The sequence below is a fragment of the Dermacentor silvarum genome, chromosome 1 (assembly GCF_013339745.2).
Source record: "Dermacentor silvarum isolate Dsil-2018 chromosome 1, BIME_Dsil_1.4, whole genome shotgun sequence".
Classification (NCBI taxonomy): Eukaryota; Metazoa; Arthropoda; class Arachnida; order Ixodida; family Ixodidae; genus Dermacentor; species Dermacentor silvarum.
This window is the reverse complement of record NC_051154.1, coordinates 206,540,983-206,568,589: the sequence shown is the minus strand read 5'-3', so window position 1 is coordinate 206,568,589 and position 27,607 is coordinate 206,540,983. Positions and strand designations below refer to the sequence as shown.

The window sequence follows — 27,607 nt, the reverse complement described above, 5'->3', positions numbered from 1 at the left end:
AATTAGTATAGTAATTAATTAGTAATTGGTTTATTGAGCTATCCACAGCTGAAACATCACTCCAGCATAGCAAAAATGCAAATACGGTCTTTGCGTTAAGTTTCACACTTAAATCAACATTTCGAGGCATCAAACTGAGTGCAGCATAGTATATTTTATGTTATGTATTACAGACTGGAGGAGGGCTAAGAAACTTCAGACTTTTGTTACTTTTTCAGAGAAAGGACCCAAGCAAGCAAAAGTGCCATAAAATCTATTGCATCACATAGTAATGTTACACATCAGTTGGGCTCAAGAACCAAAAGGACAAAGTTTCGCTTTCATATTTTATGCTCATAAGCCACCTTTTTCTTTGACAAACAAATGCAGAGAATGTTCCAAGGCCTAGCCCAGTTCACTTTTTCCCCTCAAAGGACACTGTGGCAATATGAAAGGTGTGGATTAAGTGTCTGATGCTAAAGGGCATCATCACACATATTTCCCACATCTTTTGAAGGAGCCTTGTATGAATGAGGTGGTTAGAAATCAAAAGTAGCCGTTGCTACGCCCTTGCAGCCTTTCCCTCCTTTTGTCATTCCAGCTGGGTTTGAAAATGTGCTTTTGTGTCCATACAAAATGATGGTGCCATGCTATGGCTCATCATCTACCTCGGGGTCACGTGGCACTCCCTATCTCGGAGACTATATATCTCCGAGACTCTGGCACTGAAGAGTGCCACTGCCTGAACGTTCAAAAGCAAATTATGGCAGAGGCAGTATCTTGTCACAGTCTGTTTAACACTCTAAGTGCCGTGGACGAGTCTTACTTGGTTACAATTTTTTTTTGCAAAAAGTGCCAAGGACGAATCGGTCTCGGTGAAGGGTTTGGGTGCACTTTCTAAGTGTATTTAATGGGCTGGGCTCATCGAATCCATTTTCACATTCGAGTTCCCTCTTTGGCTGCTAGGGCGCCTTACAGACACCGTTCGTCCACCAGAGATCTTAAAAATGGCTGCTGCCAGTCACTAGTAGCCACGCCCAGCAGAGATCTTTGCGGCGTTTGTATGCTTTACTGCATAACACGAATGTATTGTAGAGAAGCTGAATTTAATAAACCGTGCGGCAAAACTGACTTTAGAAAACCAGCCTCCATTGTGCAACACGTGAGATCCTTGCCAATTTCTCTTGCTAAAAAATCGAGTGCTTGTTAGATTTTCACTTTGTTTAGGTGCTTTCATGTCATTTCTACGTTAGTTTTCTACTTTGATCACATAGAAAATGGGCACGTCTTTGATTCGGGGGCGTGTTAGATTCGAGCTAATACATCCAAATGAATCAGCAGCATGTGTTGTTTTTTTCTGCATCTTGTTTAATTCAACCTGCCGGATAGTTAGATCAATTTCGTTGGTCTCGTCAGAGTCAAATTAATGGAAAGCGACTCTGTAGAAAATCAAATGAATTAATACAAAATCTGTCCCCAAGGCACGTTTAAGTGACCCTTGAGTAAAAGCACCTTAGTGGCCTGTCTGCCTCTATAGTTTGCTTACTTTGTTTTGCCCATTGCATGCACAGTTCTGCCATAGCACTTCCTCCATTAAATTTTTTCATTAGGCAAAATGAAAGGTTTCTCTTTTTCTTTAGTAGTGGTTGTATACTCATTTCCTAATGAGCTTTATGCCACTCTTTATCTGCAGGAGCATTGAAAAAGGTGATGATGTCAGTCTGGACCTCTATGCACCTTGGAGTGACACACCTCGCTACCGCCTCTTTGTCTGCGATCGGCAGGCAAAAAGTGGAACGCATCTCAAGTTTGCTGTCTTCATTGTACCCCAGGGCAGGTGATTATTTCTGTGCATGACAAGTGAAAATGAGTGCAAGTGCTTGCAATGATGAGTAAAACAAAATAAAACTGTTGCTGCTTAAAATTCTTTGCACATAGCAAAAGCTGTACTGCAGGGAAATACTGTTGCAAAACACCCTAGAACCTTTGTATGGTTACTTTTTTCGTGTTCGGTTTCCCTGTTTAAATGATTTGTTAGAGAAACCAGGCATAGTGTTTTCATGTACAGATATAACAGTAACTCAAGTGGTTGCTCACGCCCTTTCTTTACATTTTCTTCATTCTGCGACTTTTGTGTACTTCTCTGGGGGGGGGGGGGGGGGGGGTAAGCGTTTTTGTTTTTTCTGAAGATTATTGTAAGCAAGAATGCTAACAAAATGAAAATAAAATGACGTGGTCACGCCAAATGCAAACTTTACATCATTCAAACTTATCAGAAGGCTTCATGTATATAAACTCTAGCAGTGTGGGGGCAAGAGAACGAACAGTGTGTGTCCGTTTCACTCATATAGCCCAAACTGGTTGTGCCAGCTGACGTAATAACAATGGGTGATTACTGAGAAGACATTGGAAAGAAGCAGAGGGTGTTCTTGGACTTGTGAAAGAAAGCTCAGAAGAACTGAAAGGATGGATGGTTTAGTCTTGCAATACGAGAGTAAAATGTTCAAGGAATTAAGAATAAACATGCTTACGAGTATTCATTTGTCAGGTATGTATGAACACCCGACAGAGCACATGTAATTTAGCTTATAATTTACCAATTTAGAAAGAACCAAAAAACCGGCAAATAAATTGCTTGTGTTAAGGTCAAACTGGCAGCCGGCACCATGAGAAAAGAACTGGCTAAACACAGGTGGCAAACTGGCCAGATGGTGACCCTACTTTTTGGAAAGTCAATAAGCTTCTTAAGTGACATGCACAGACCTTTAGCAGCATGTCTTGTCTGCCAAACTTGTTCTAATCCATTTTTATTTATTGATCTGTTATATTTATTTATGTAAACATGTTGATTATCCCCCCCCCCCCCCTTTGTAATTTGCTTTGCCAGGCATTTATGGGCAAGTTTGAGGAGTAAGGTGTGTAAAATTCTGTGCAAAATTTGAAAAATCTTTTTATGTCCAGAAGACAAGTAAATGAAACATCAATAAATATATATTTCTGGTAAAGACAATGTTCATTTCAGTAGACAATCACTGTCTCATCGGTTCTAAAAATACTATTCACCATGAGTTTTTTTTTTTTTTTTTTGTTAATGTGTTAACCTTAGAAGCGTGAAAGTGGGAAAAAGTGTATATATGTGAAGTTTGGGAAGCCAGTCATGTGTTAGAGGTACAGAAGAGATGCGAGAGCTTAGAAGACAGCGCGCACACGCATGTGTGTGTTCCCTTACGAAGGCTAGACCCCGGCTGAAACGTAAAAAAAAATTTTTTTACGTTTCGCTCTAAGGGCGAAGCAATGAATGCGATAGCAACACAGCAATGTGACACGAAGTAAGGTGAGCGGCTTTGGTAGCAATATGAATTGTAGTAAACATGAGCTGATTAAGTAAGCAGGTGTGCTGCGGCGTAAGTAGACCGACATGAAGAGAGACTCGATGACCACGAGAAGGCGCATGTGAAACGGTGGTGTTGATGAGAAGCGCTTCCCGTGGGCAGCGCATGCGAAGGGACACACCTGTAGCGCTGCACTGCCGATCCGGGCAGCATTGCATGTGTAGCGTGCGTTGGAAAATGTGAACCGACTATTACTAACTGAATGAACAAGCGTGGTGTGAGCGCGCACAAGCAAACATAAATAGATCACACTGAATGACCGCAGACAACGACTGTCAAAACGCTGGCAGCAAGCGCATATACGTCGCGGCAGGCGAAGGTACGTGCGGTCTATCGCTTCAACGGAAACTGAGCGGCGAATGCACAGCGCATAGAAAAGGTCAGAGCCGTGTGGAGATAAGAGACAGTGCGGCCGGCGAGCGACGAGCGCGGTTGTTGGCAGAGTAGAAGTGCGACCCCCCCCCCCTGCGCTCCCTCCGGCGCTGCCGTCCCGCTTCCTTGCTTGCGCGTGGGAGATTGAGTGGGAAGTTCCCCTTGCGCCCGGTTGCAAGATAGGCCTTTGGTGCCGGAGCGCAGCGTCGCCCCGCCTCCCTCCCTTCCATACCCCCACGCGCGACGTTCGCGTTTGCTTTCCGCTGTGCGTTCGCTCTCCGTGATAGCGCGCGCCCCCCGCACGCTACCGCTCAGGCATACGGCGCGCGGCGATGATGTTATCTATACGGAACCTCACGGTGACGGCGACGCCGACGGCAGAAATCCAGTTTAAGTGTCCATATAATTGCTATCGCAATAATAAGAACATAATTTTTCGTATGTGCGTCCGCATGCTATAAGTGCACACACGCACACGCACGCACACACCACACCACACACATTTGTATATATATTTATTGCTACTGATGGTGGTCTGCTCCAAACCTCTGTCACTTGCACTTCGCTCCTCGAAGTGGCAGGACGTGTGTTGAGTGAGCTCCTGAACAACACTTTGCAATGTGGTGAACGCGGTTAAATCACGGATCCGGGCTCTCAAAGATTTGTGACGTACTAATGCTAACGCATTCCTCTTGCATTTGCCACCAAATTGCAACTGAATCTTTTTTTTTTCTTTCAGAACAAAAGCAAGAAATTAAACAATGCACTGTTTGAGCTAATGAAAACTCTTTGAGCAGCTATGAAAAATAAGGTTGCAGGTTCAGAGAATGTAATGCAGTATGTTCCATTATGACAGCAAGCTTTCTTACACATCACTGCTGATTAGAGCTTATAGCCAAGAATTTAACGGGAGCCACTTGTGCCCAAACCATCATACTGCCAAGACTTAGCTCTATCAGACATTTTGTTTGTTTACTTATACAATTACTGACGGATTTTTCGGACCTGCTCGATTATACAGACTTCCTCGTGGCACAGTCACTAGCTTCATAGAACTAATGTACAACAGTGGCCAAAATTCTGCATGCCTCTTGGTGTGTTACTCTATTTTTTGGACATGATCTGAGCACACAATTATGCAATGATGACAGCCATGAACAAAATTGCCACCATTCAAGTTATGTATTGCCCATGCCCTCACTTTCATTGATGAGGTGTTTCCTTAGCCTTCTGAGTGCTGTACAGCTGCTGTGAAGAGATTTTTAATGATTCGGCTCGAAACCACAACTTTGGTCACCAACGGAGCGGTGCTTGTTAGGCCTAGCCATCAGGAGTGGTGGGCAGTGTAGTAGCTGCATGAAACTCGCCCTGTTTGGCGAACGGCTGATCATCCACTCTTGATCACTGAAATCCTAATTAAGTTTGTGGCAATGGCCCTGCATGCACCCCAGTGCTTCAACCCCCCCCTAGTACAGTATAGACCACTTATAACGTAACCGCTTATAGTGCAGGACCGGATATAGTGCAGTCTTTTCAGACTTCTGTTAATTTTCCCATAGCATTCCATGTATACACGTATCACTTATAGTGCAGTTGCGGGAAACGAAATGCCGGTTACAGTGCGGCTGCCTGGGAGTACGGAAGTCAGCGGAGACGGCGAACGCTCCCCTCAAACGGGCACCCCAAGTAGTGCTCGAGGAAGAAAGAGAGACGAAGTGGAGGAGAAGGGCACGTGGTGCGAACGAACAGCCAGTGCGGCTGAAACCAGAATCTTGAGTGCGAGTCGTGAAATATCACGGCGCGCATAGCGAGCGAGGGCCACGAAACTGCCAACGCCGCCCAACGCTCGCTTCACGATAACGGCAGTGAACGAAACTTCAGGGAGCGGGCGGCGCCAGCACGGCACGACGAAGGGCGCACGCGGAGACCGTGGAATGTGAGGGAGGAGGGCGGCAGGGAAGCGGATTTCGCCTCAGCAACTCCGCCGCTTCGGTGGCTCCCCTCGCCCTCCCTGGTAGCTCCCTCACTTTTGACTGTCACCGTGCGCGCCCGCCGCCACTACAGCCGGCCCGGCGCCAGCTCCCCGAAGTTTCGTTTTCTGCCGTTATCGGGAAGTGGGCGTTTGCCGGTGTGGATAGTTTCGTTGGCCGGCCTGGGACAGCGCCGCTGCTTCCCTCTGCTCCGTAGCCGCAGCGTGCAAGGTCAACACGTGACTAGAAAGTAGAGGAAGCATAAAGGAGAAAGAAGGGTTCACTGCCATTTTCTACGCGTGGCTACGGTAGCGTGGCTGAGACGTCAGCACGTACACGCATGTTCTGGCGCAACGCAGAATAGGCGACCTTGCCATTTGAGAGAGGGTGAAATTTCCACAGCTCTTTTTTTTTTTTTCTTTTTGTTTCGTTCGCGCGCGACATTGAGGGGTCTCTCCTAAGCTTTTACTCTATGGCGGTGCCGGAGCAATGCCGGTCGGAGGCGCCGCCGCGTGATTTGGTTCGAATTAACGAGATTAGACTGTAAATTGAATGCAAACGTTCTAGCCGCATTCCTCGACTGTCGCATACGCGTGGAGGCTCGGTGCACATGTTTTGCATATGTGCGGGCCTTGAAAATTGTTGCTTTGGTTATAGTGCGGATATTCGCGACTCCGGCGACTTATGTTATAAATGGTCTACACTGTATTCACAAATGCACCTTAACATGAAGCCACTGCTTGACTTGGTCAAGTCCAGCTAGAAATAATGCCTGACCTGAATGTGCCCAAGATGCTCATTGCGTTTCCTTGGGTGTGTTCTCGTCAGGCGTTATCTTGAGCCAGACTTGACTAAGTCAAGCAGGCGCTTCAAGTTAAGGCGCATTTCTTTATATGGGGGTGTTACTATAACACAACCAAGTGAAGCTTGCACACAACTTGTGGAGATGGGTTTGCACAAGGCTTGCCCTACGAGCGACGGTCAGGAAAGGGCACAATGCTCCTCCACTCCACAACGCACAAAGGCGCTATGGCAGGGTTCGTCGACTCTAAGACACAGCGCAGAGAAGGCTCCGGAGTCAGATTGCCAACAAACACGGGTTTATTCACCCAAGATACAGCAGTGGGACAGTCATGGCGCTTACGGGCCAAGGCTTACCGCAAGACCGATTGAGTATGCGCGCCTGCTGCGCTAGGGCTAACTGGGTAGCGATCCCCCAAGCGCGAGAAAGAGGAGTCACGAGAACAAAGGTCTCATTTAACCACCCAGTGATTCCACTCCTGCGCCAACTGCGCCAAAGTGCACCAAATGGGATTTACTGCGCCATCCTGATACAATCGACGAAAATTGCGCCTAACTGCGCCAAACAGTCTCGGATTTGGCGGCGTCTAACGCCGACAATTGGACCAACGGGGAATTAAAACGTACAACGCGATGATGATAGGGCTAGCCTTAGTTGCGAACAGGAGACGAAACAGCACTAGCGCGTGCGTCCCGATTAAGGGGGGACGTGGCTTTCGCATTGCGAAAAATGGCTAAAAATCGATTTTTTGAAAATCACATTTTCAATTTCTGTAACTCTTATTTTATCTGATTCCGAAATATCATCGCTGAAAACCAAGTAGAAGTGCTCTAAAGAAATTGTTGTATCAGCCAAGGTGCCGAAAAATTTTGCGGAAATCGCGAAAAAACTGCGTTTTTCAAGCCACGATGTCTCCGGAACGGCGCAGCCGAGCGCCGCCATCTTGGACTCGTTGGAAAGCGCATTTCTCCGTCTTCAAATTTGCCGCTTCAGCTATCTCCTCCATACAGAAACAAGCACAGAAAAAGCAAATGATTGAAGGTCGTGCCGGAGCCACCGATTGCCCGCGCCCGCCACGTGACTCCAGCGCGGTTCGCCAATTGGTCCGGTGCTCGCTTCGCGATGGCGTCGTCTGCACCGCTTGTTGCGGTCTCTTCGCGATCTCTGGACAGTTTCCGTAATCTCGACTAGTATTAGAGCGGGCGCTACGTGGACATCGCAGTAGCGTGGCCGATCCCGCTTTTTGTAGACGTCTCAGACCCGCGGCCAAGCATTCGGAGCATCGGCGACGCGGATTCGCGACCTAGCTTCGGGCACGGAATCTTCGGTCACGCGGCTAAGCCTTTCGCGCGTAGGCGTCTCCGACTCGGCGATCCAGCACATTGCGCGCGGGCTTCTCGGATCCTTGCCTAAGCTTAGGAGGCGTTCAGTGATTCCACTCCTGCGCCAACTGCGCCAAAGTGCGCCACATGGGATTTACTGCGCCATCCTGATACAACCGACGAAAATTGCGCCTAACTGCGCCAAACAGTCTCGGATTTGACGTCCTCTATCGCCGACAATTGCACCACCGGGGAATTAAAACGTGCAACGTGATGATTGGGCTAGCCTAAGTTGCAAACAGGAGACGTACAGGAGACGAAACAGCACTAGCGCGTGCGTCCCGATTAAGTAACAGCGCCACGCATGGCGCCGACGCGGCATTTGCCTTGCAAGACGGCTCAACGGCAAAGTGCGTTTCTGCTGAGGCTCGTGGCTTCAAGGTCAATTGGCGATTCATCGGAGGACGTTATCTACTCTGAAAACGCAGCTAGTACAGTAGATTTCTGCTGATACGTTTTCACGAAACCGTAAAAAAAAAAGAGCCGGGAATCGCAAGAGCCGGGAATCGCAAGAGCCGAGAAACAGGAAAAATTGAGAAATGAGAGTAGTGTTGAACTGCACACAACATTTTAATTCTTACGTGTGAAAAAAAGTCGTAGTTTCGCCCGAAAGCCGAAGCATCGATTGAGATTGCAAATTAGTAGGCAGCTATACAAAGTAAGTAGTATAGTAGTTTTATCGCCCGTATAAACTTTAAACATTCGCTTATTAACTATATTAACTAGCATGGTGTGAGCACGCACAGGCAAACATGAACACATCACTCGATGAGCGCGGACACGCGCTGTCAAACGTTGGCGTGAGGATGCCCCGCAGCCAGCAGCGAACGAAGTGACCTTCCTACTGGTGTCTATCGCTTCCACGCAAAATGAGCGCCGAGAACACACAGCACGCACAAAGCTACGAGCCGCCGACGCACCTACACTGCCTAGACTCTGCCCCCAACACAGATCGCCTTCGAGATACGGCTCGCGCGCCGCCGCGCAGTACGCAGTTGATGCCAGAGTACAACCCCGATCGCTCTCCCTCACCGGTGCTTCGCGCGGGACGGAAGTAGGCGCGCTTCCTCCCTGCTTTTCTTTCTTGCGCGCGCGAGATTTGGCCGCGGTCGTCGGCTCTCCTCGCACGCACGTTTCACTCGCACATACAGCATACGGCGCGCGGAGACGGCGTTATCGCCCTTGAACGTTATACGGAACATCTATGCGCCAAAACCAATTTTAGGGCCCCAACGCGGCATAGACACCATCTTTAGATAGCAAATGCGGATATCAAAGGCCATGCTTCTGCTGGCGGAAACCGAAAATACGTCATAGGTGTCGCCCCCGGCACTTTGCGCAGCCAATCCCACGTCAAGCCACCAAGCCAAGCGACATGAAGTCAAAATGGCCGCGCGGGGTGGCAGTTCGCAAAGCATGATGCGGGAACGGTCCCACATTTGCGACGCAACAGCGGTGTTATCAATGCATTGGGTCCTATGGGAGCTTAACAACCGGGAAAACGCAGCGCTCGGGAACGTAACAGCGGGGTTTTACCGTAGCTTGTTTGAAGCGCAGCATGACGTGTGATTATAATAACTGCATGCCGCCAATGTGTCCATCATTTGTTTCTGGATATACGGAATGACATCTGGGAAAACTAGCAATATATGAAACGATCAATTTGTGGGTGTGTGTCGCATGCACACTCGTTTTTTCGAAATACTTCAGGATGTGAAAAATCAGCTGCTCCAAGCTGCTCCCAAATGCCAAATTGCCTGCTCCAAAGTGCTCCAAAATGAAATTTCTGATGCTCCAAAAATTGCTCCAAATCAGAAGTCCGCAGTAGCATCACTGGAGGCGTTGCCTAAGCATTTCGTGCATCCGCGCCTCCGACTGCGCGACTAAGCACATCGAGCGTCGACTCCTCGAGCCCGCGGCTACGCATTTCGCGCGTCGGTACATCGCTCAGCGAGTCTCGACTCCTCGGACCCGCGGCTAGGCACTTCGCGCGTCGGCCCTGCGAGCCTCAACTCCTCGAGCCCACGGTTAGGCATTTCGCACGTCGGCAGCTCGGAAGGCGCGACTAAGCTAATCGAGCGTCGCCTCCTCAAGCCCGCAGCTAGGCATTTCGCACGTCGGCACATCGCTCACCGAGTGTCGACTCGTCGGACCCGCGGCTAGGCACTTCGCGCGTCGGCACCTCGAGCGTCGACTCCTCGAGCCCACGGCTAGGCATTTCGCGCGTCGGCACATCGCTCATCGAGTGTCGACACCTTGAGCGTTTATTCCTCGGACCCGTGGCTAGGCATTTCGCGCGTCGGCCCCCCCGACTGCGCGATTGAGCTTACCGAGCGTCTATTATTTGGACCCGCGACCAGGCATTTCGTGTGTCGGCACCTCGTACCCGCGACTTAGCACATCGTGTGCCGACTCTATTATCGTAATGCCACGATATCTCGTAACAATACCTATCTACCACCCCTTCATAAAGAGAACCTTATCATGAGCTCTGCTCACTAGACCACTTGGGCTGGCACAGACACCTGGCTGCAGAAGTGAGGCATCATACAAAAGTACAGGCTGGAAAGCACCTAGCAGCTGCATTGCTGCCTATCTGTCAGTGACTCTCCTAACCTCCATGTCAATGGAAGATGATTCAGAAGGCTGCTGAGAGCCTTCATTCAGTAACATGGTCGATTCTACCAAAAGAAAACAATGCCTCACTGACTGCACTAGAGACTGCTATCAATGAGGCAGTCTGCAGGTACAACGCTAGAACTACTGTATATTTATGCCCACATAGTTCTGCACCTCACTTGGTTTGAAACCCAGGCACCATGCTCTTTGTAGAGCAGCAGTAAAGAATGCCATACAAACATGAAAAACGCAGAACAAAGGCACAGCAGCCCAGAGGCCACATGATGCGGGAACGGTCCCACATTTGCGACCCAACAGCGGTGCTACCAATGCATTGGGTACTATGGGAGCTTAACAGCCGGGAAGACGCAGCGCCCGGGAACGTAACAGTGGGGTTCTATTGTCGCTTGTTTGAAGTGCAGCATGACATGTGATTATAATAACTGCATGCCGCCAATGTGTCCATCATTTCTGTTTATGGATATACGGAATGACATCTGGGAAAACTAGCACAGGGTGTCTACCAACCGGGAAAACCGGGAAAACAGGGAATTCTCAGGGATTTTGAATATTCTGGAAAAACTCAGGGAAAACTCAGGGAATTTGTGCCTCTATCAGGGAAAATTACTGTAGGGATGGGCGAATATAGGGTATTGTCGAATATTTCATTGAATAATTCTATGTTCGTTATTCGCTTCGATTCGAATTCATGGATTCATTATTTTCGAATTATTCAGCGGTCCCGAATAGGCAGCCAAAAGCCGCGGACGGTCGGTGCACATCTCGGAGGCTATGCTTCACGTTATGGCTGCCATACATCAACCATAAATCTCGAAGGCTATATGTTTTTGCATTAAAGAGCCTGAAATGTGCGACGCAGAAGAGCAGAAACGGCGCTAGCGCACAACCGAAACGAAGCGGCGGAGTCAGCATAGCCATAGTCAGCAGCGGAAATCGTACGTGAATGACAGCAACGACGGAACGCTTCGTGCCTATTTGTGCCTTTATTGCGTTTACCGCCGCGCATAACAACGCGTTGGCCGCGGGATTTCATAGTCGCCACCCATCATCGCGTCGATAGCTGCCGCGGTTTCGCTTAGTTTCGTTTTGACTCAATACGCACGTCGGCCGCGTGCCTAAAGAGCTGCGTAGTGGCCATCCATGATTGCATAGATAGCGACCGCGATTTCGTCTGAAGTTGTTGCAGTGAACGGTAGTTTCGTTCTGACTCGGTGCGTGCGTCGGCCGGGTACGGTCACTAGCGGCAAGTTGCCGCGCGTCGGCGCCTTGCCGCGAAGTCCACCGTGGCAATCGCGTCTCGCCGCGCGGCTGCGCGATATGATCTCGCGCGCTCTCGGAACGCGGATTCACCGTGAGCGAAAAGGGTGCGATCGGACAGCGTCCAGAAATCCCTCCATAGAACCGCGAGAGACGACAATCGTCGATTGATAACCCGGCGCGGCGCGGCGGAGGTCCGGTTGCCATTGGCTCCGTGACGTCACCCTCGTCGCTCTCGGCACCCTCGGTATGGCTCAATTCTAGCCACCATACCCTCGGCAAGCCGTAACACCCCCGATTCCTGCCGCTTTTGCCGCGCGCGTCATGATGCGTTGCCGCTCGCGGCATGAAGCGGGCGTTTTTGCCGCTATTCGTGGCCATTCCCTTAAGCACCGCAAAGTCGCCGTTCATAATCGTGTCGATAGCGGCCGCGGTTGCGACAAGCAGTTGTTTCGGTTTGACTCGGGGCAAAGCTGTCGAGGATGAAGCGCACCGGCTACATTACGATGGACGTGCGATCCGTTGGCGTTGAGCTTACTGGCGAAAAAATTATCGGGATGTGCGCGCGGTAGTGCAAAGCGTGTAGGAAATGATGGCGCGCGCCGCAGCCGTGCTGCGAAGGAAGTCGCGAGGCTTCGATCGCCGCTGCGAGAGCCAATCAGTCACGAGATGACGAGAATTGCAGCTTCCGCACTGCTTTTGTGCTAAATAGCGAAAGGATTTGCTCATCCATTATACTAATAAAATCGTGCTGACGTAGTAAGCATTTGCTTATTGTTTTCTGCATATCCTGATAATTCGGACATTTTTTTTTTTTTTCAATCCCGTGAAGTTCGAATTAACTAGGTTTTACTGTAATATGTGATATATACTGTTCAAACTATTCGATTCGAAATTATTTGACCAAATCACTACTCGCTTCGAACCTCAAATCCACTATTCGCCCGTCCCTAAATTAGCTGTAATTTAATTGAAAGGGAACGAAAGTTGCGGTAATGGAGGGAGGGAGGGGGGGCGACGTTTAGCTGCGCCACCAAATGCGTATTTATATAAAAACGTGGTGAGGCGAGAAGGTGGTAAAGACTCCGGACGCTGCTCGACGAGTGTCCCGTTCTGATGTCGTCGAAAACTTCCGAGCCGCCCCCAGAGGCACAGGCAACAGTCACCAGCGCCGTGCTCGTTCGGTGCGAACGCGGGCAAAACGCCGACGGCGTCGACAACAGTTCGGCGCATTGCTGATGCTGGTGCATGTCTAAGTTTATACAGCTGATCGATAAAACTACTATCCTTACTCCGTATAGCTCTCTACTAATTTGCTATCGCAATTGATGCTTCTCATTTTTTTTAACATGCTTACTAAAGAGTGACAGCATCAGGCAACATGGTGTCAGCCCATCTTGATGTAAAAGAAGGTTCCGTTTCACTCAGGGAATTTAGCAAAATCACTCAGGGAAAACCTGGAAAACTCAGGGAATCTGAATATGTCAACTTGGTAGACACCCTGTAGCAATATATGACACGATATCAATTTGTGGGTGTGTGTGTGTGTCGCATGTACACTCGTTTTTTTGAAATACTTCAGGATGTGAAAAATCAGCTGCTCCAAGCTGCTCCCAAATGCCAAATTGCCTGCTCCAAAGTGCTCCAAAATGAAATTTCTGATGCTCCAAAAATTGCTCCAAATCAGAAGTCCGCAGTAGCATCACTGACCACCTCGTTGTGGGCCTGTGAGCATCTGCCGCGGCGAGGAAGCGCCCAGCGGACGAGAGCTCGGGTGGAGAGGGTGCCCGGGGGCCGCCACTCGGGAGGCCAATCAGGGCGCGTGCCGGTGACGTGTTCTCGTAGGGCAAGTCCAATCCTGGGGGGGGAGAAGCACGGTTTGCGCGGGAAAGTAGGTCCGGCGCGCTAGCCATGTCCGCCATGGTGCCTTTACAGCGGCGGTTCCCATAGATCGAGCTAAGCGCCGAGCGTGAGCTGGGGGACGAGGCGCGGAAAGGCACCTTGATCCCCACAAACTCAAACAAAATACAGAGGCTTTGTGAAAAAAAAATTTCTTGTGAAGGTGCCATTTGTTTACCTATAAAGAAACCCGAGTATTGTATGTTGACGTTCTAGTCAAGCACAAATTTCCTGTTTGAATTTTATTTGTCCTCATAATAAAATTTCTTTGGTGCTGAAGTAGCCTCGAAACGTTACTGTCTAGAACTGTAGTGCTAATGACTGGTGCGCAGGGAGTCAGAGTGGCTGTTTAGCACTGTGGAGGGCCGTCAGCAGCTGACTGAGACCTGCCAGGCCGATCGTGTGATTGTGGTCCACCTATGCCGTGAGCAAAACTACCTGGGCCTGGATCAAGTCAAGCAGGAGCTGTCCTCAAAGGTCATGGAGTTGGCACCTGCCTCATATGTACCCGGGAAGCAGGTTCGCACCTCTTGCCATTTCTTTTTTTCTTTCAGTAAGGGAGCTGGTTCAGCCAGTTTGTACATGTTCCTTCAAGAACGAATCACTGACCCAGCAGGCACAGCAAGACATATTCCAATTCGTTGCAGTGAGTGTGTGTGCTAGTCACACTTTAATGGTTCCGTATTGCATAAGGAAAGGCAGAACTTCACAGCGAGACATTTTTTAAGAGCACAGCTGGTTAAAAGGTGCAAGCACTGTTATAAGTGCATCAGTGAACCATCTGCTTTTCCTACTTGCAAGGAATAGGTTTGTTTACATGCAAGCAGCTTTGTGCGTAGTACAGATTAGTGTAGCGCATACCTTACCTACAAAACGTTGATAGCACACATGCACTACTTGCTCTTTCTGAAGAAAGCTTTCCTGTGTCCTGTGTCAGCCCACCTGTCGGATTTTGTTGTTTCACTGGTTTTGTTCCCTTTGTTTTATTTTTCCCTTTCAAGTCTTGTTTCATGTCATAATTTATCTAAAACTTTCGTTGTAGTCATTGCCATTGAGGTGATTGCTCTTATTGTCATTGTTATGACTCTTGCAATGGTTATTGTCACTAGAGATGAATGATCACAAGAAGCAGCCTATAACGGTTAATTTTTTGCATGCCCTTCAGAAATGCGGAAGTCTGCACATATTCCTAGTCTGATCAACTGAATTAACAGGCTGCACTTGATGGAGCCATGGAGCAGTGGAGTTAGTGCATCCATGCCCAGCACATACAATCCAGTATCTCACATTCCTCCAATCTCTAGCACACCTCATGCTTCAGTAAAACACGCAAGAGCATTTAGAGCACCTTTCCTTGGAATTTGATTCATTATCTTCTTCACTTGAGATTCTAGCACAGTGCAGACAATGTTGTGCGCGTGAGTCCTCTTGCTATCTGTGCCCAGGTTTTGAATGCTACCCGTTTCCATTATTTGTGTTGAAAAACCAGAAAGCGGAGCTGAAGTAGAGAATGTCTTCTTTATTTGACGGCTCGTAGAAAAAACTTCAGAAATGCAGGCGCGCACTCGTGTCCACGCTCACTTCTAACTTCGTCTTCTTCTCTGCTTTTTTGAAGCATAATATTTAACATTTTGTGAATCTTGTAATATCCTAGTCGGATAAGAATAATTAAAGTGATCCTGTTTATGCGAGATGATTATTAACTGCATTTGATGGCATCAGTAGTGGCACAGTGCATCAGTTTTTTTGTTCATTTTTCGCTAGTTGACTGCTACTTGGTTGGGACACCTTGCTTGTTGGTTACTAAGCCTGGAATGGTTTTTTTTTTCTTTTTTTCTTTTATTGAAGGTCCCATATTTGACAGCAGGTGAGGATGTGGGCCATCGTCAAATTAGGCACCAAGGCATCAGTGCATTGAGTGGTCAATATGTCATTGAAGATGTCAGTATGCCAAAAGGCACAGTCGTGAGACGCCTAATATTTCTTGACAAGCCACATGTCATCCAGACAGAAGCTAGGCTTAAATCAGGTAAGTGTGCACTCCTCTGTAACGCCATATTCTAACACAGTTTGCATAAAACAAACAAAAGTAAATGAACATTGGTGGCTGAAAGTCTTCAAAACGTACAGAATTACGCTTTCAAAGCAGATGCAAGAGATTTGCCAATAATATCCAAGACATTGTCACTACATCACATACAAAAAGGTCTTAGGTTGCAGAGTGCTGCTTTAATTTAACGTCACTGCTTTCTGCTGTTTCAAAATTATTTTACTCATAATTTTTTTTAATGACTTGGCATACTGAAAAGAGGGAACTGCAAGGAATGCAATGCCACAACTGTTTTCTCTGAGTGTCTAAGAATTACCCTTTAAAGCTGGTTACACTCTCGTAAGATGCCTGCTACAATATGCAGTAGACTTCCATCAATTAGACTCTGGTTAATTCGATTTTTCAGTTAATGATTCCTTGGCGCTCATGCGTTTCTATTGGTCGAAACTTTCGTTATTTTGATCTTGAAGTTGGCCATCTCCAGATAATTCGAACTTGGACCAGTCAGCACACACGCGCTTGACCCCAATCGTGACCCCAATAGCAACCCCTTTAGTGGCAGCGTGACAGCATTTGTCTCGACCCTTAGGTGACACTGAATGCGTTGAATACTCATCTGCATCCATTCACAATGCAGTGATTCCACTCTTGCGCCAACTGCGCCTAAGTGCGCCAAATGGGATTTACTGCGCCATCCTGATACAATCGACGAAAATTGCGCCTAACTGCGCCAAACAGTCTCAGATTTGACGGCGTCTATCGCTGGCATGCAATTGCACCAGCGGGGAATTAAAACGTGCAACGTAGTGATAGGGCGAGCCTTAGTTGCAATCTTAGTTCCAAACAGGAGACGAAACAGCGCTAGCGCGTGTGTCCCAATTAAGCCACAGCGCCACGCTCGGCGCCGACGCGGCGTCTGCCTTGCAAGGCGGCTCGACGGCAAAGCGCGGTTTCTGCTGAGGCTCGTGGTACATTGTACTAGAATACCTAGTATTCTAGTACACTCTACTCGTGGCTTCAAGGTCAATTGGCGATTCATCAGCGGATGTTATCTACTCTGGAAACGCAGCTAGTACCGTAGAACCCTGCTGAAAAATTTTTGCACGGGACCGTAAAAAAAAAAAAAAAAAAAAAAAAAAAAAAAAAAAAAAAAAACAGAATCCGGAACACGCAAGAGCTGAAAAACAGGCAAACTTGAGAAATGAGAGTAGAGTTAAACTGAATTCAATATAATTTTAATTCTTATGTGGGAAAGAAAGTCGTAGTTTCGCCCGAAAGCCGAAGCATCGATTGCAACCGCCAATTGGTAGACAGCTATACAAAGTAAGGATAGTAGTTCTTTCGTCCGTGTGAACTTGTAAACATTCGCTTATTAACTATATTAACAAGCATGGTGTCTGAGCGCACAGGCAAACATGGTCCGTATTCTGAAACGTTCGCCTAGGCGAAATTTCTTTTTTCGCTTTCAGGGTGCGCGCTGATTGGCTGGTTGAGCAAAATTGAATGACGTCGGGCTCAATCACCCAAACAGCTCATCCAATTTTGCTAAAAGAGCCAATCTGCGCACGCCTGAAAGCAAGAAAGAAATTTTGCCTAGGGGAACGTTTCAGAATACGGCCCATGAACACATCACACTTGATTAGCGCGGACACGCGCTGTCAAACACTGGCGTGAGGAAGCATGGCAGCAGCAGCGAGCGAAGTGAACTTCGTGCTGCTATCACTTCAACGGAAACTGATCGGCGAAAGCACAGCGCATACAAAGGTAGGAACCCTGTTGCAGATTGCTTTGAAGATACGGTGCGCGCGACCGCCTGGCGAGTTGCAAAGTGCAAGTTGGAGCGCCGAGAACACACTGTACGCACAAAGCTACGAGCCGCCGACGTACCTACACTGCTTAGACTCTGCCCCCAACGTAGATCGCTTTGAAAATACAGCCCGCGCTACCGCGCGCCGCCGCGCATTACGCAGGTAATGCTAAAGTCCCTATATAAGAAAAGTACCGCCATCCTTTGATAAACGCCGCTTCTCTCTCTCCTGTATCTCCGATTGGACGATGATAGCACACGCTTTTCACTTCTTTATATTTTCTTTTTTTCCGCCTCAGAGCCATGTTGACGCGGCCGCCGCAGTCGCCGGCGGCCGCGGCGGCGCGCGCCCGGCCTGAAAGCTTCAACGTGGACTTTCTAGGTGCGCCACCGTCGACTTGACTTTCGCAAGCAAAAAGTAAAGAAAAAAGCAAGCGCTTTAGGAGAGGAGGCGGTGGAGGAAAGAGTAGATGGCGGTACTTTTCTCGGCCCGCCATCTACTCTTTTTAATAATCAATATTTCACCTATGTGTATTTCTCTATTCTGTACATGCTGTATTGCCCCCCTTACACAATGTCCCACGAGGGCGTTGTAAGGTACTCATAAATAACTAAATAAATATAGGGACTTTAAGTTAATGCCAGAGTACAACGCCGCCCGCTATCCCTCCCTCCCCTTGCTTCCTCGCCGGTGCCTCGAGCGCAACGGAGGGCGTGCTTCCTCTTTCTAGAATCTCCGTCCGATTCCTCCCCGCTTTTCTTTCTTGCGCGCGCGAGATTTGGCTGCGGTCATCTGCTCCCCTCACACGCTTTCACTCACACATACAGCGCATTACGGCGCTCGGCGTTGGCGTTATCGCCTTTGGACTTTACACCGAACATCTATGCGCCATAGCCAATTTTAGAGCCCCAACGCGTCATTGACACGATCTTTAACCTCAAAAGCCATGTTTTTGCTGGTGTAAACCGAAAATACGACATATTATTTGTCGGCCCTGGCACTTTGGGCAACCAATCTTATCGTCAAGCCAAGCTACATGAAAAGTCAAAATGGCCGGGAAAACACAGCACCCAGGAACGTAACAGCGGGATTCTACTGTAGCTTGTTTAAAGCGCAGCATGACATGTGAATATAATAACTGCATGCCGCCAATGTGTCCATCGTTTCTGTTCCTGATATACCAAATGACATCTGGGAAAACTAGCATTATATGAAACGATATCAATTTGTGTGTGTGTTGCATGCACAGAAGAGCATTTTTTTCTCCACGAGTTCTGCAATGGATGGAAATGTTTACCAAGCTTCTTGTAAGAACGTACGAATTATTCAGGTCTTTGAATGTAAATTGCAACTCGCATTTTCGAAATACTTCAGGATGTGCAAAATCAGCGGCTCCCAAATGCCAAATTGCCTGCTCCAAAGTGCTCCAAAATGAAATTTCTGGTGCTCCAAAAATTGCTCCAAACCAGAAGTCCACAGTAGCATCACTGACAATGCCTTTTTTTGGCCTGCCCTAGGCAGATTTTCAAGCATTAACTATTGCTCACAATATCCAACGGTATTTACCCAATTCCAACACGTGCCCCCCCCCTCCTTTTTTTTATTGCGATAGCAATTATATGGACACTCAAAAGCAGATTTCTGCCGTCGGCGTCGCCGTAGCCGTCGCCGTCGCCGTGAGGTTCCGTATGACGTCAATGGAGATGGAATCGGCGCCGCGCGCCGAACGCTGTATGTGCGAGTGAAAGAGTGCGAGAGGCGCGCGCTTTTACGGGGAATGAACGCACGGCGGAGAACAAACGCGCGTTCTGCGCCGTGCTCCCTTAAGGGCTGCAGAAGTAGGCGTCTCTTTCCTCCTTTACAATCACCATATATGTAGAGCAAACGCACCTTCTTCCGACGCGCGAGAGGCCGAGGGGGGGGGGGGGGGGAGGGAGGGAAGGGAGGCGACGTTTAGCTGCGGCACCAAGTGCCTATATATATCAGAGGCTCCGGCAACAGTCACCAACGCCGCACGCATTTTGAGCGAACGCGGACAAAACGCCGACGGCGTCGACAACAGTTCTGCGTGTTGCCGGTGCTGCTGCATGTCCAAGTTTATACAGCTGATAAAGCTAATATCATTACTCCGTATAGCTCTCTACAAATTTGCTATCGCAATTGATGCTTCGCCTTTCAGGTGAAACTGCGACAACTTTTTTTTTACAGCAGAGCTGTTAGAATCTCACTATAATGATCATTCCATCGTCCGCAGCTTCGCCGAGCTGGGGGAGAGAGCTGAGAGAGAGTGAAAGCAGAGTATAAAAATAGCACCGCGCAGCATAGCGGATGTGAGGTGGAGAGGAGGAGTGAGGCATGTGGTAGTGGGACGCGTAGAGCTTCTGCCGACACTGATCGCATTTTTCTGTGTTCGTACCGAACGCGCCTGGTGTTCGTAACTAATGCCTCTGGCGGTGGTTCAGCAGGTTTTGACCAGAGAACTGGAGACTAGTCGCTTCCGAAAGACTGAAGCAAGAGCTAAGGAAGCTAAAACCAAGCGTCGCAGAGGAGAACATCCCGAGTTTAGATTGAGGGAAGCCGAGAGTTTGCATATGGGAAGAAATGAAGAGCCGGAGGCTCATGAACGTGGCCGGTTGAATTCATCGTGGTACTATGGAGAACATCGCAAAGAAATCCCGAGTGCCAGGAAACTTAAGTGTGTGGTTTGCCACTACTTTACTAGGCTTTCCCCAGCTCTGCTGGTCTCTGGTGTTTGCGATAGCAAAGCCACACATAATTTTTTTCTTCAAGCAAATTTGCCCGAAGATTGATGCACAGTGCAATCAGACACGAACCAAAACCTCCTTTGTGATGTTCGTATGCTGTACCAGATAACGATGTAATCGGCCGCCATGTGCAACACATATTAGACCCTTGCCCATTTTTAACTTTTTTTTTTTTAGAAATTTGGTGTGTGTTAGGTTTCTACTTTTTACACATAGGAAATGGCATGCGTTTGATTTTGGGGCGTGTTAGAATTGGGGAAATACTGTTAAATGAATCAACAGCGTGTTTTGAAGTTTTTTTTCTGCACCTTGTTTAATTCGACCCCCCGTATCATTAGATCAATTTATCAGATCGATTCTATCAGGGTCGAAGTAACAGAAGTAGACTGTATATGTGCATTGAATAGACTCGTACCACTGGAATCTTGTCACTAGTGCTTGTCTTACACTAGGTCTGTGCATAAGGTTTCATTAATTTTGTGATAGTCTGACACAAGCCAATTACAACCAAGAATTAACTACCACAAGCATTCTCTGCAGTCTTGATGCTTACTGTTATTAGTACCAAGCTATTTCATACTTTATTATCATACTGATGCAGTATACAGTTATTTATCGCCTTGCTTGCTGGTTGTCAGCCATAGCGAGCTTGTGTTATTAAAAAAAAAAAAAACAATAATGTCCCTTTTTGTTTCTGGAGAGCAATGTAGTGTCACTTTCAGCAAGTGCCATACTGCCCTTACTATATGTAACTTTATTGGTGTGGTGCTGCATGAAAAAAAACATGCTGCTCAGAGTTTGATACTGGCAAATGTATAGGTTATGAATGCTCGGAATGTTGAATACAGTTGATAATTCACTGTTAGATACGTCAAACTAGTATCACCTAATTAAAATGCATAAAGTCCATGCATTTTAAAGCTCCTTTAATTCAAACAAGACTTTTAAATCAATTTAAACTTCTTGGTTTCGCAGGGAAAAGCAATATAGCCTAACACATCATCTACGTTTTATATTCAGGCTGCTGTGTACGTTGACAGGTGCCGTAATAATGTGGCATTAACAACCTGGCCGCATGTTTGCAGCAGACAGGGCACACACCGGTTCTAGACCTACATCTTGAATGCAACCGTGTGTGTATATTAGTGTATAGAGCTCACACTTCTTTTTTGGACCATGCTTCTTTTTGCCTTGGATGTTAAATAAAATGAAAATCTGACGTTTATGTTAAAGCTACGTACCATGAAAACCATTCTTCTCTCTCTCTTTCCATCCACTTTCATTTCCCTTTTCTTTATTATTTTCTACATTTCAATTTCAACCACAGCTAATTTCCCCAATGCTTTCCTTGGCTTCATTGTCTGTTGGCTTTATGTGGTCATAATTAACAAAATCAAGCCCCCCCCCCCCTTCTCTCGTTTATATATATATATATATATATATATATATATATAATATGGTAAAGGAACTTCCACTTCAAAAATTGTTGGCGAATTAAACAGTAACTCTTCGACAACACTTCATCTTGCCTTTGTTTTGATCAACTACAAGCTTAACCATTTAACTCCTCTTAGCACCATATACAGTGGAATCTCGATATGAATCTCGCGGGGTCACGAAAAATATTCGTATTAGCCGAAATTCGTATCATCGAAACAATTAAAACTAGCTAAATTAAAGTCGGAGGTGAACTCACTCAGGCACACGCACGTAAAAAGCATTTACAGTATAGATCGCTTACAACGTAACTGTTTATAGTGCAAAACTGGGTACAACGCGGCCTTTTCCGACTCCCGTTTACCCTCCCATAGAACATGTATACGCATACCGCTTACAGTGCAGCCGCGTGAGACGAAATACCGGTTATAATGCGGCTTCCGCTGGAAAATCTCGCCGACAAAGGCAGTAGCGAGCATGCTTCTCAACGAGGTGCACCCACCGATGGGAGAGGAGATCAACGAGGGCGATGCGGAGGAGGAGCATGAGACATGGAGCATGAGTCCAAGGGCGATAAAATCGTCGCCGCGTGCCTTATGTGCAAGTGAAAGCGCGCCTTTCCTTCACGGAGAGCGAACGCACAGCTGAGAGCAAACGCGATTTCCGTCGCGGCCGGGCGCGCCAGTCGAGCCCGGCTCTGCTTTCGTCGCGCAAAAGGCCGTGGGGGTATGGGAGGGAGGGAGGGGGGGGGGGAGGCGACGCTGTGCTGCGGGGCACCAAATGCGTATCTTGCAACCGGGCGCAAGGGTAACTGGCGACGCAATCTCCCACGAGAAAGGAGCAAAGCAGGAAGGCAGCTCAGGAGGGAGGGAAGGAGGGAGGGGGGGGGGTGGCTTCTGCTCTGCCAACAAATGCGTTCTTGTACTTTGCACCTGTGCCGGCTGTCGGGGTTGTCGCGCGCATCGTATCTTGAAAGCGATCTCCACACGGCTCTGACCTTTGTCTCCACGCGGCTCTGACCTCTGACTCGCTGCAGCGGCGGTGCTTCCCCACGCCTGCATGGGGAAAAGTACAAAAGCAAGAAAAGTGCCACCGCGTCAAACTCTTCGCGCCCAGTCACGGCCTCTGCGCTGTCCGGCGCTGCATCCGCGCTTCAGCACCAAAAGAGAAAGGGAGAAAGCGCTTCTCTTTCGCAGCCGTTGGTGGGGCAGCGTTTATTCGTATCAACCGACGCGGGTCGAAAATAAATTCGGAACAACCATTCTCTAGCACGTTGCAAAGTAATGGGGCTCGGCCGGGACCACAGAAAAATTTGTATCATCCGGAAATTCGTATTAGCCGTGATCGTATCATCGAGATTCCACTGTATAATCAAATTCTTTTAATTCGACCCTGACGGGACCGTGAAAATTGATCGAATTATCCGGCGGGTCGAATTAAACAAGCTGCAGAAAAAACGTGAACGCATGGCTTATTCATTTGGCAGTATTTTCCACTCTAACAGGCCCTAGAATTATATGCGCGCCCAGTTATGTTTCCAAAGTAGAAAAGTAACGTGGAAATTACATTAAAACACCTAAACAAAATAGAAGTACAATAATGCACACCTGATTTTTTTAGCAATGAACATAGGCACTGGTCTAATATGTGTTGCACAATGCCGGCCGGTTTTGTAAAGTCAGCTTTGCCGCAGTAAATTTGTGATATGCAGCAAAGCATACAAACGCCGCGAAGGCGATTTTGGTTGTGTATCCGAATGCACTGCACAGACAATTTTAGCTCCTCGCAGACACTTTTGGTTCCTTTAATTCGAGGAACGCAACCTAAGCTTGTCAAAGCCACAAGAACAACAATGCCCATCTTGGGCCGCTCAGGTCGCACCAGCTCATCGCATGTCGATGTCTTGTGCTGCAATGATTCGCGCAACGCATCACTGCGTATTACGTAAATGTCAATAACAGTTGAGTGTGCCAAATTTTTAGTGACTTCAGATTGTACGTTTTTTCCTGCTTTTTTTTATACAACGTATGAACGAGGTTCCACTGTATACACACACAGTTGCTGACCAACAATTCAGACATGCTCAATTATTCGGACTGCTTCCTGACGTCGCCACTGGCCCCAGAGACTTGATGCGCAAGGATGACTGAAATTTCAGACAGCTTCGAGCTTACCCTTTGACAATTCGAACTTCGGCTGCGTGGCTGCATGCTAGTTCTACCACAGAGTAGAACTAGTGATATTCAGGCTTTGATACGTCGCCAGCATGACCTCAGCATGGTCATTGGCCATGTTGCCGGTGCCTCCTCGAAACCAAAACTTGCAAAGCCTAGTTTGCCCAGCACCGTTTGCACCCAACTGCAGTACAAGCCAAGACCGGCAAGCCATTGTAAAGCTGCATTGTGCATTGTCATGCAAGTTCCGCCGGCATTGGTTCATTCATGTGCTAAATAGCGACACGGTCCCAGTGACTTCTTTAAGCGGCGGCAACACCCCTCAATGTATGCGCTAACGAGGGTGACGATTATGTGCAGGACAATTAGTGTTACAAGAAACCTGCAGTTGTTCGGCTATTGCAGCGTGGTCGACTTTTGTTATGTTGCTAGGGGATGAAAAATCAATGAAAAATCAAGTCAATGCATGCATTGACTGTACTTTTGTCTATCTGTGGCAAAAGCATGACAGTGGTAGAGATGTGTCCTGATCAGATGGGAGGCAAGTGTATGTGTGTGCAGCAATGCTTTGACAAACTTTGGCTGTATGATTGGATGATCACTTTTGAAGAAACATTTTGGACAAGTAGCACCGGATGGCAGCATTCCTGGCACTGTAATATGATGGCATACTTGGCTCTGTGCCAAGATTGCCGTCGCTCATAGAGGTCGATGCGACTGACGGTAGTCATGTGAAAGTGAAAATATCTTCAAAATGTTGCCATCCGTGAATACAACACACTTTTTTTGGCCACTGCTGTGGGGTACTGCTGGAGGGACTGCTGTGGAGCTCTGTTGTTGTTTCTCATGGGTACCCAGCACCTCCAGTAATTTGGTATGTTGCGGAAGTCACATATACAGGTGGAGCTACAATATATACGAGAGGCAACGACACATAAACAAGATGGCTGGCGAGACCGATTCTACCTCTACACGTCAAATCGTCTTCTTCGGACTGGCGCTACTCTTAGTTGCGCCGTAACAATATATATATACATATATATATACAGTAGAATCCCGCTGACACGTTTTTCACGGGACCGTAAAAAAAAAAAAAAACGTAAGAGCTGGGAAACAGGAAAAAATTAGAAATGGGAGTAGTGTTGAACTGCACACAATATTATTTTAATTCTTACGTGTGAAAAAAAGTCGTAGTTTTCCTGACACCCGAAGTATTTCGCCCAGCACCCGATAGCAAATTCGTAGACAGCTATAGAAAGTAAGAATAGTAGTTTTATCGTCCGTATACACATTCACTTATTAACTATATTAACAAGCATGGTGTCAGCGCCCACAGGCAAACATGAACACATCACACTCGATGAGCGCGGACACGCGCGGTCAAATGCTTGCATGAGAAATTTAAGCACCGCTGCAGAAGCGACAAAGTGACCTTCGTGCTGTTGTCTATCGCTTCAACGAAAACTGAGCGCTGAGAACACGCAGCACGCACAAAGCTTGTGGGGTCTCACACGGGCTCTTGGGACAAAGGAACGACACATAGTAGTGCAAACAATCACAAGGGCATTTATTGCACCTTTAATACACTAATGCACACTAGCCGAATTACTACCAATTGAACATTCACATGGGCGCGCGACAAATCAATCACCGCGACCAGATAGCGAGCGAATACGTTCGCCCCATGCTATGACACCATCGCCTAGTCGTTCACGTGTACAGTCACGCGAACGGTGGCACGCTCGAACGATCCGTGTTCGTCCATACAGGTGTCCTGCTCTTAGCCTGGCGCAACGGTCGCGCGAAGCGGGCCGGCGCACGCGCGAAGCGTTCGTGCGTGTTGGTCGCCGATCCCAAGCCAAAGAGGAAGCGCCCTCGGGCCTCGACCTTGCTCTTCCAAGTCACAACGCCGTTCAGCGGCGCTAGCATCGCGACACTCGCGCCATCTACCGCAATGCGCCGCAACCACCACGACCGCTGCCGGGCTTAGCCACGCGGAGAAGCCGGACTACAGGAGACATGCAGGGAAAACAACATCAGGGGACGCGTGAGAGTCCCGCATCCCCACATCCCCCCAACCTTAAATCACTACACATACTCCAGCGAAAAATGTCCACGCGCTTTCCATAACATGCGAGCCGATATTGACTCTGGGGTTCACCGCTGGCGTCCGTTGGTCACAGCACCACGTCTGCAGATTCGATGGCACGACTCCAGCCCAGGACTCCGGAAACGGCGACGCAGAAGTCGGCACGAGCAAGCGTCGCTCGCGCCCTGCTGACGAGAGCCGCAGTAGCCGTTGGTGACTGCCGGCTCTTTTCCCAGCCGCCGAGGGTTGCGAGCCGGACATTGGCGGCCGCCGAAGTCGCTGCGCCGAATTGACCACAGGCATCTCCAAAGCCTGGGGTAGCTCGATTGTAGTCCGGGGCAGCAGCGCTGATGATGTGCAGGTGACAGCAAACCAGGGGTGACTCCGCTCACGCTGCGTACACTCAACGCACTCGACAAACACTAAAGTAGTGCAAGGGAGAGGAATTCGGCATACGCATCGCCCACGTGGTACGATGTTCAATTCGGCTAGCAAAAATTTCGGGTGGCATTTCAGATGCTAAGTTCACGTGAACAAAGCTTGTTTTTTTTTTTTTTTTTGAGTCGAACGAGTAATTTCAATTCGTGCGAGGCGAACTAATGAGGGAAGAAAGGTGCGACATCTCAACACCACGGTCCCCCAGGTTGTGTCCCTCAACGTGCGACAGGCGGCTTTGTTAAGCCTTAGGCCTAATGCGTCGCTACTTTGACAACAACCGGCATCCAAAAAAAAAAAAAGAAACAACACCCAAAATGGGCACAAGAACAGGCAGCCGCGAGGAGACGTTAGCTCTGTGAGGTGGTCCTACTCCGCTCGGTGCACACAGCATCCGAGTTGACGGCGCCCACCGTCCCAGACGGTGTCGGAGCGCCCGGTGCCAGGCCGCAATACCAGTCAGCCCGTAGCGGCACCCGTGGCCCGCAGCCACCCGGCTCCCTGAGCCTCGACTTCCTAAGTCAAAGATATAGAAGAAGCTATGTACATAAGAAATTCGGACCACCCACGAGGCTTCCGTACTCACTCGCTTCAGGCTTGCCAATGCTCCGCAGGCGCTAGGCCTCGCTCTCCCAGGATGCAGACCACGTGGCTCTCGTACCGACGAGTGTACTTCAAAACACTCGCGAAAAGGCTTAGCATGTTGAAAAGTTCAAACGCGTACGCTACAGCAACCGTCGCCTCGCTCAAGAAAGCACACCGCCGACACTAGCGATCAAAATCCACGCTAGGACTACGCTTCGGTTGAAACATCTCGAACCGAGCAAAGCTGTTAAAATTATCGTCCGATGCCCCAAGAGATCCACGTTGGGCAGCCAGATGTGGGGTCTCACATGTGCTCTTGGGACAAAGGAACGACACATAGTAGTGCAAACAATCAAAAGGGCATTTATTGCACCTTTCATACACTAATACATACTAGCCGAATTACAACCAATTGAACATTCACACGGGCGCGCGACAAATCAAGGAAGTCCGACTCACCGCGACCCGATAGCGAGCGAATACGTTCGCCCCATGCTATGACACCATCGCCTAGTCGTTCACGTGTACAGTCACGCGAACGGTGGCGCGCTTGAACGATCCGTGTTCGTCC

The 27,607-nt window shown here is 48.3% G+C and overlaps 1 protein-coding gene across 2 annotated transcripts in view; it reads left to right on the top strand.

Moving 5' to 3' along the window:
* LOC119436685 (eEF1A lysine and N-terminal methyltransferase homolog) overlaps positions 1-27,607 on the top strand; it is a 56,519-nt gene that overhangs the window by 10,196 nt on the left and 18,716 nt on the right. For both annotated transcript variants that reach the window (XM_049659662.1, XM_049659656.1), the window contains 3 exons: positions 1,673-1,816; positions 14,026-14,212; positions 15,542-15,722. In XM_049659662.1, the coding sequence (XP_049515619.1) occupies positions 1,673-1,816; positions 14,026-14,212; positions 15,542-15,722 (512 nt within the window). The remainder of the gene's footprint in view (positions 1-1,672; positions 1,817-14,025; positions 14,213-15,541; positions 15,723-27,607) is intronic.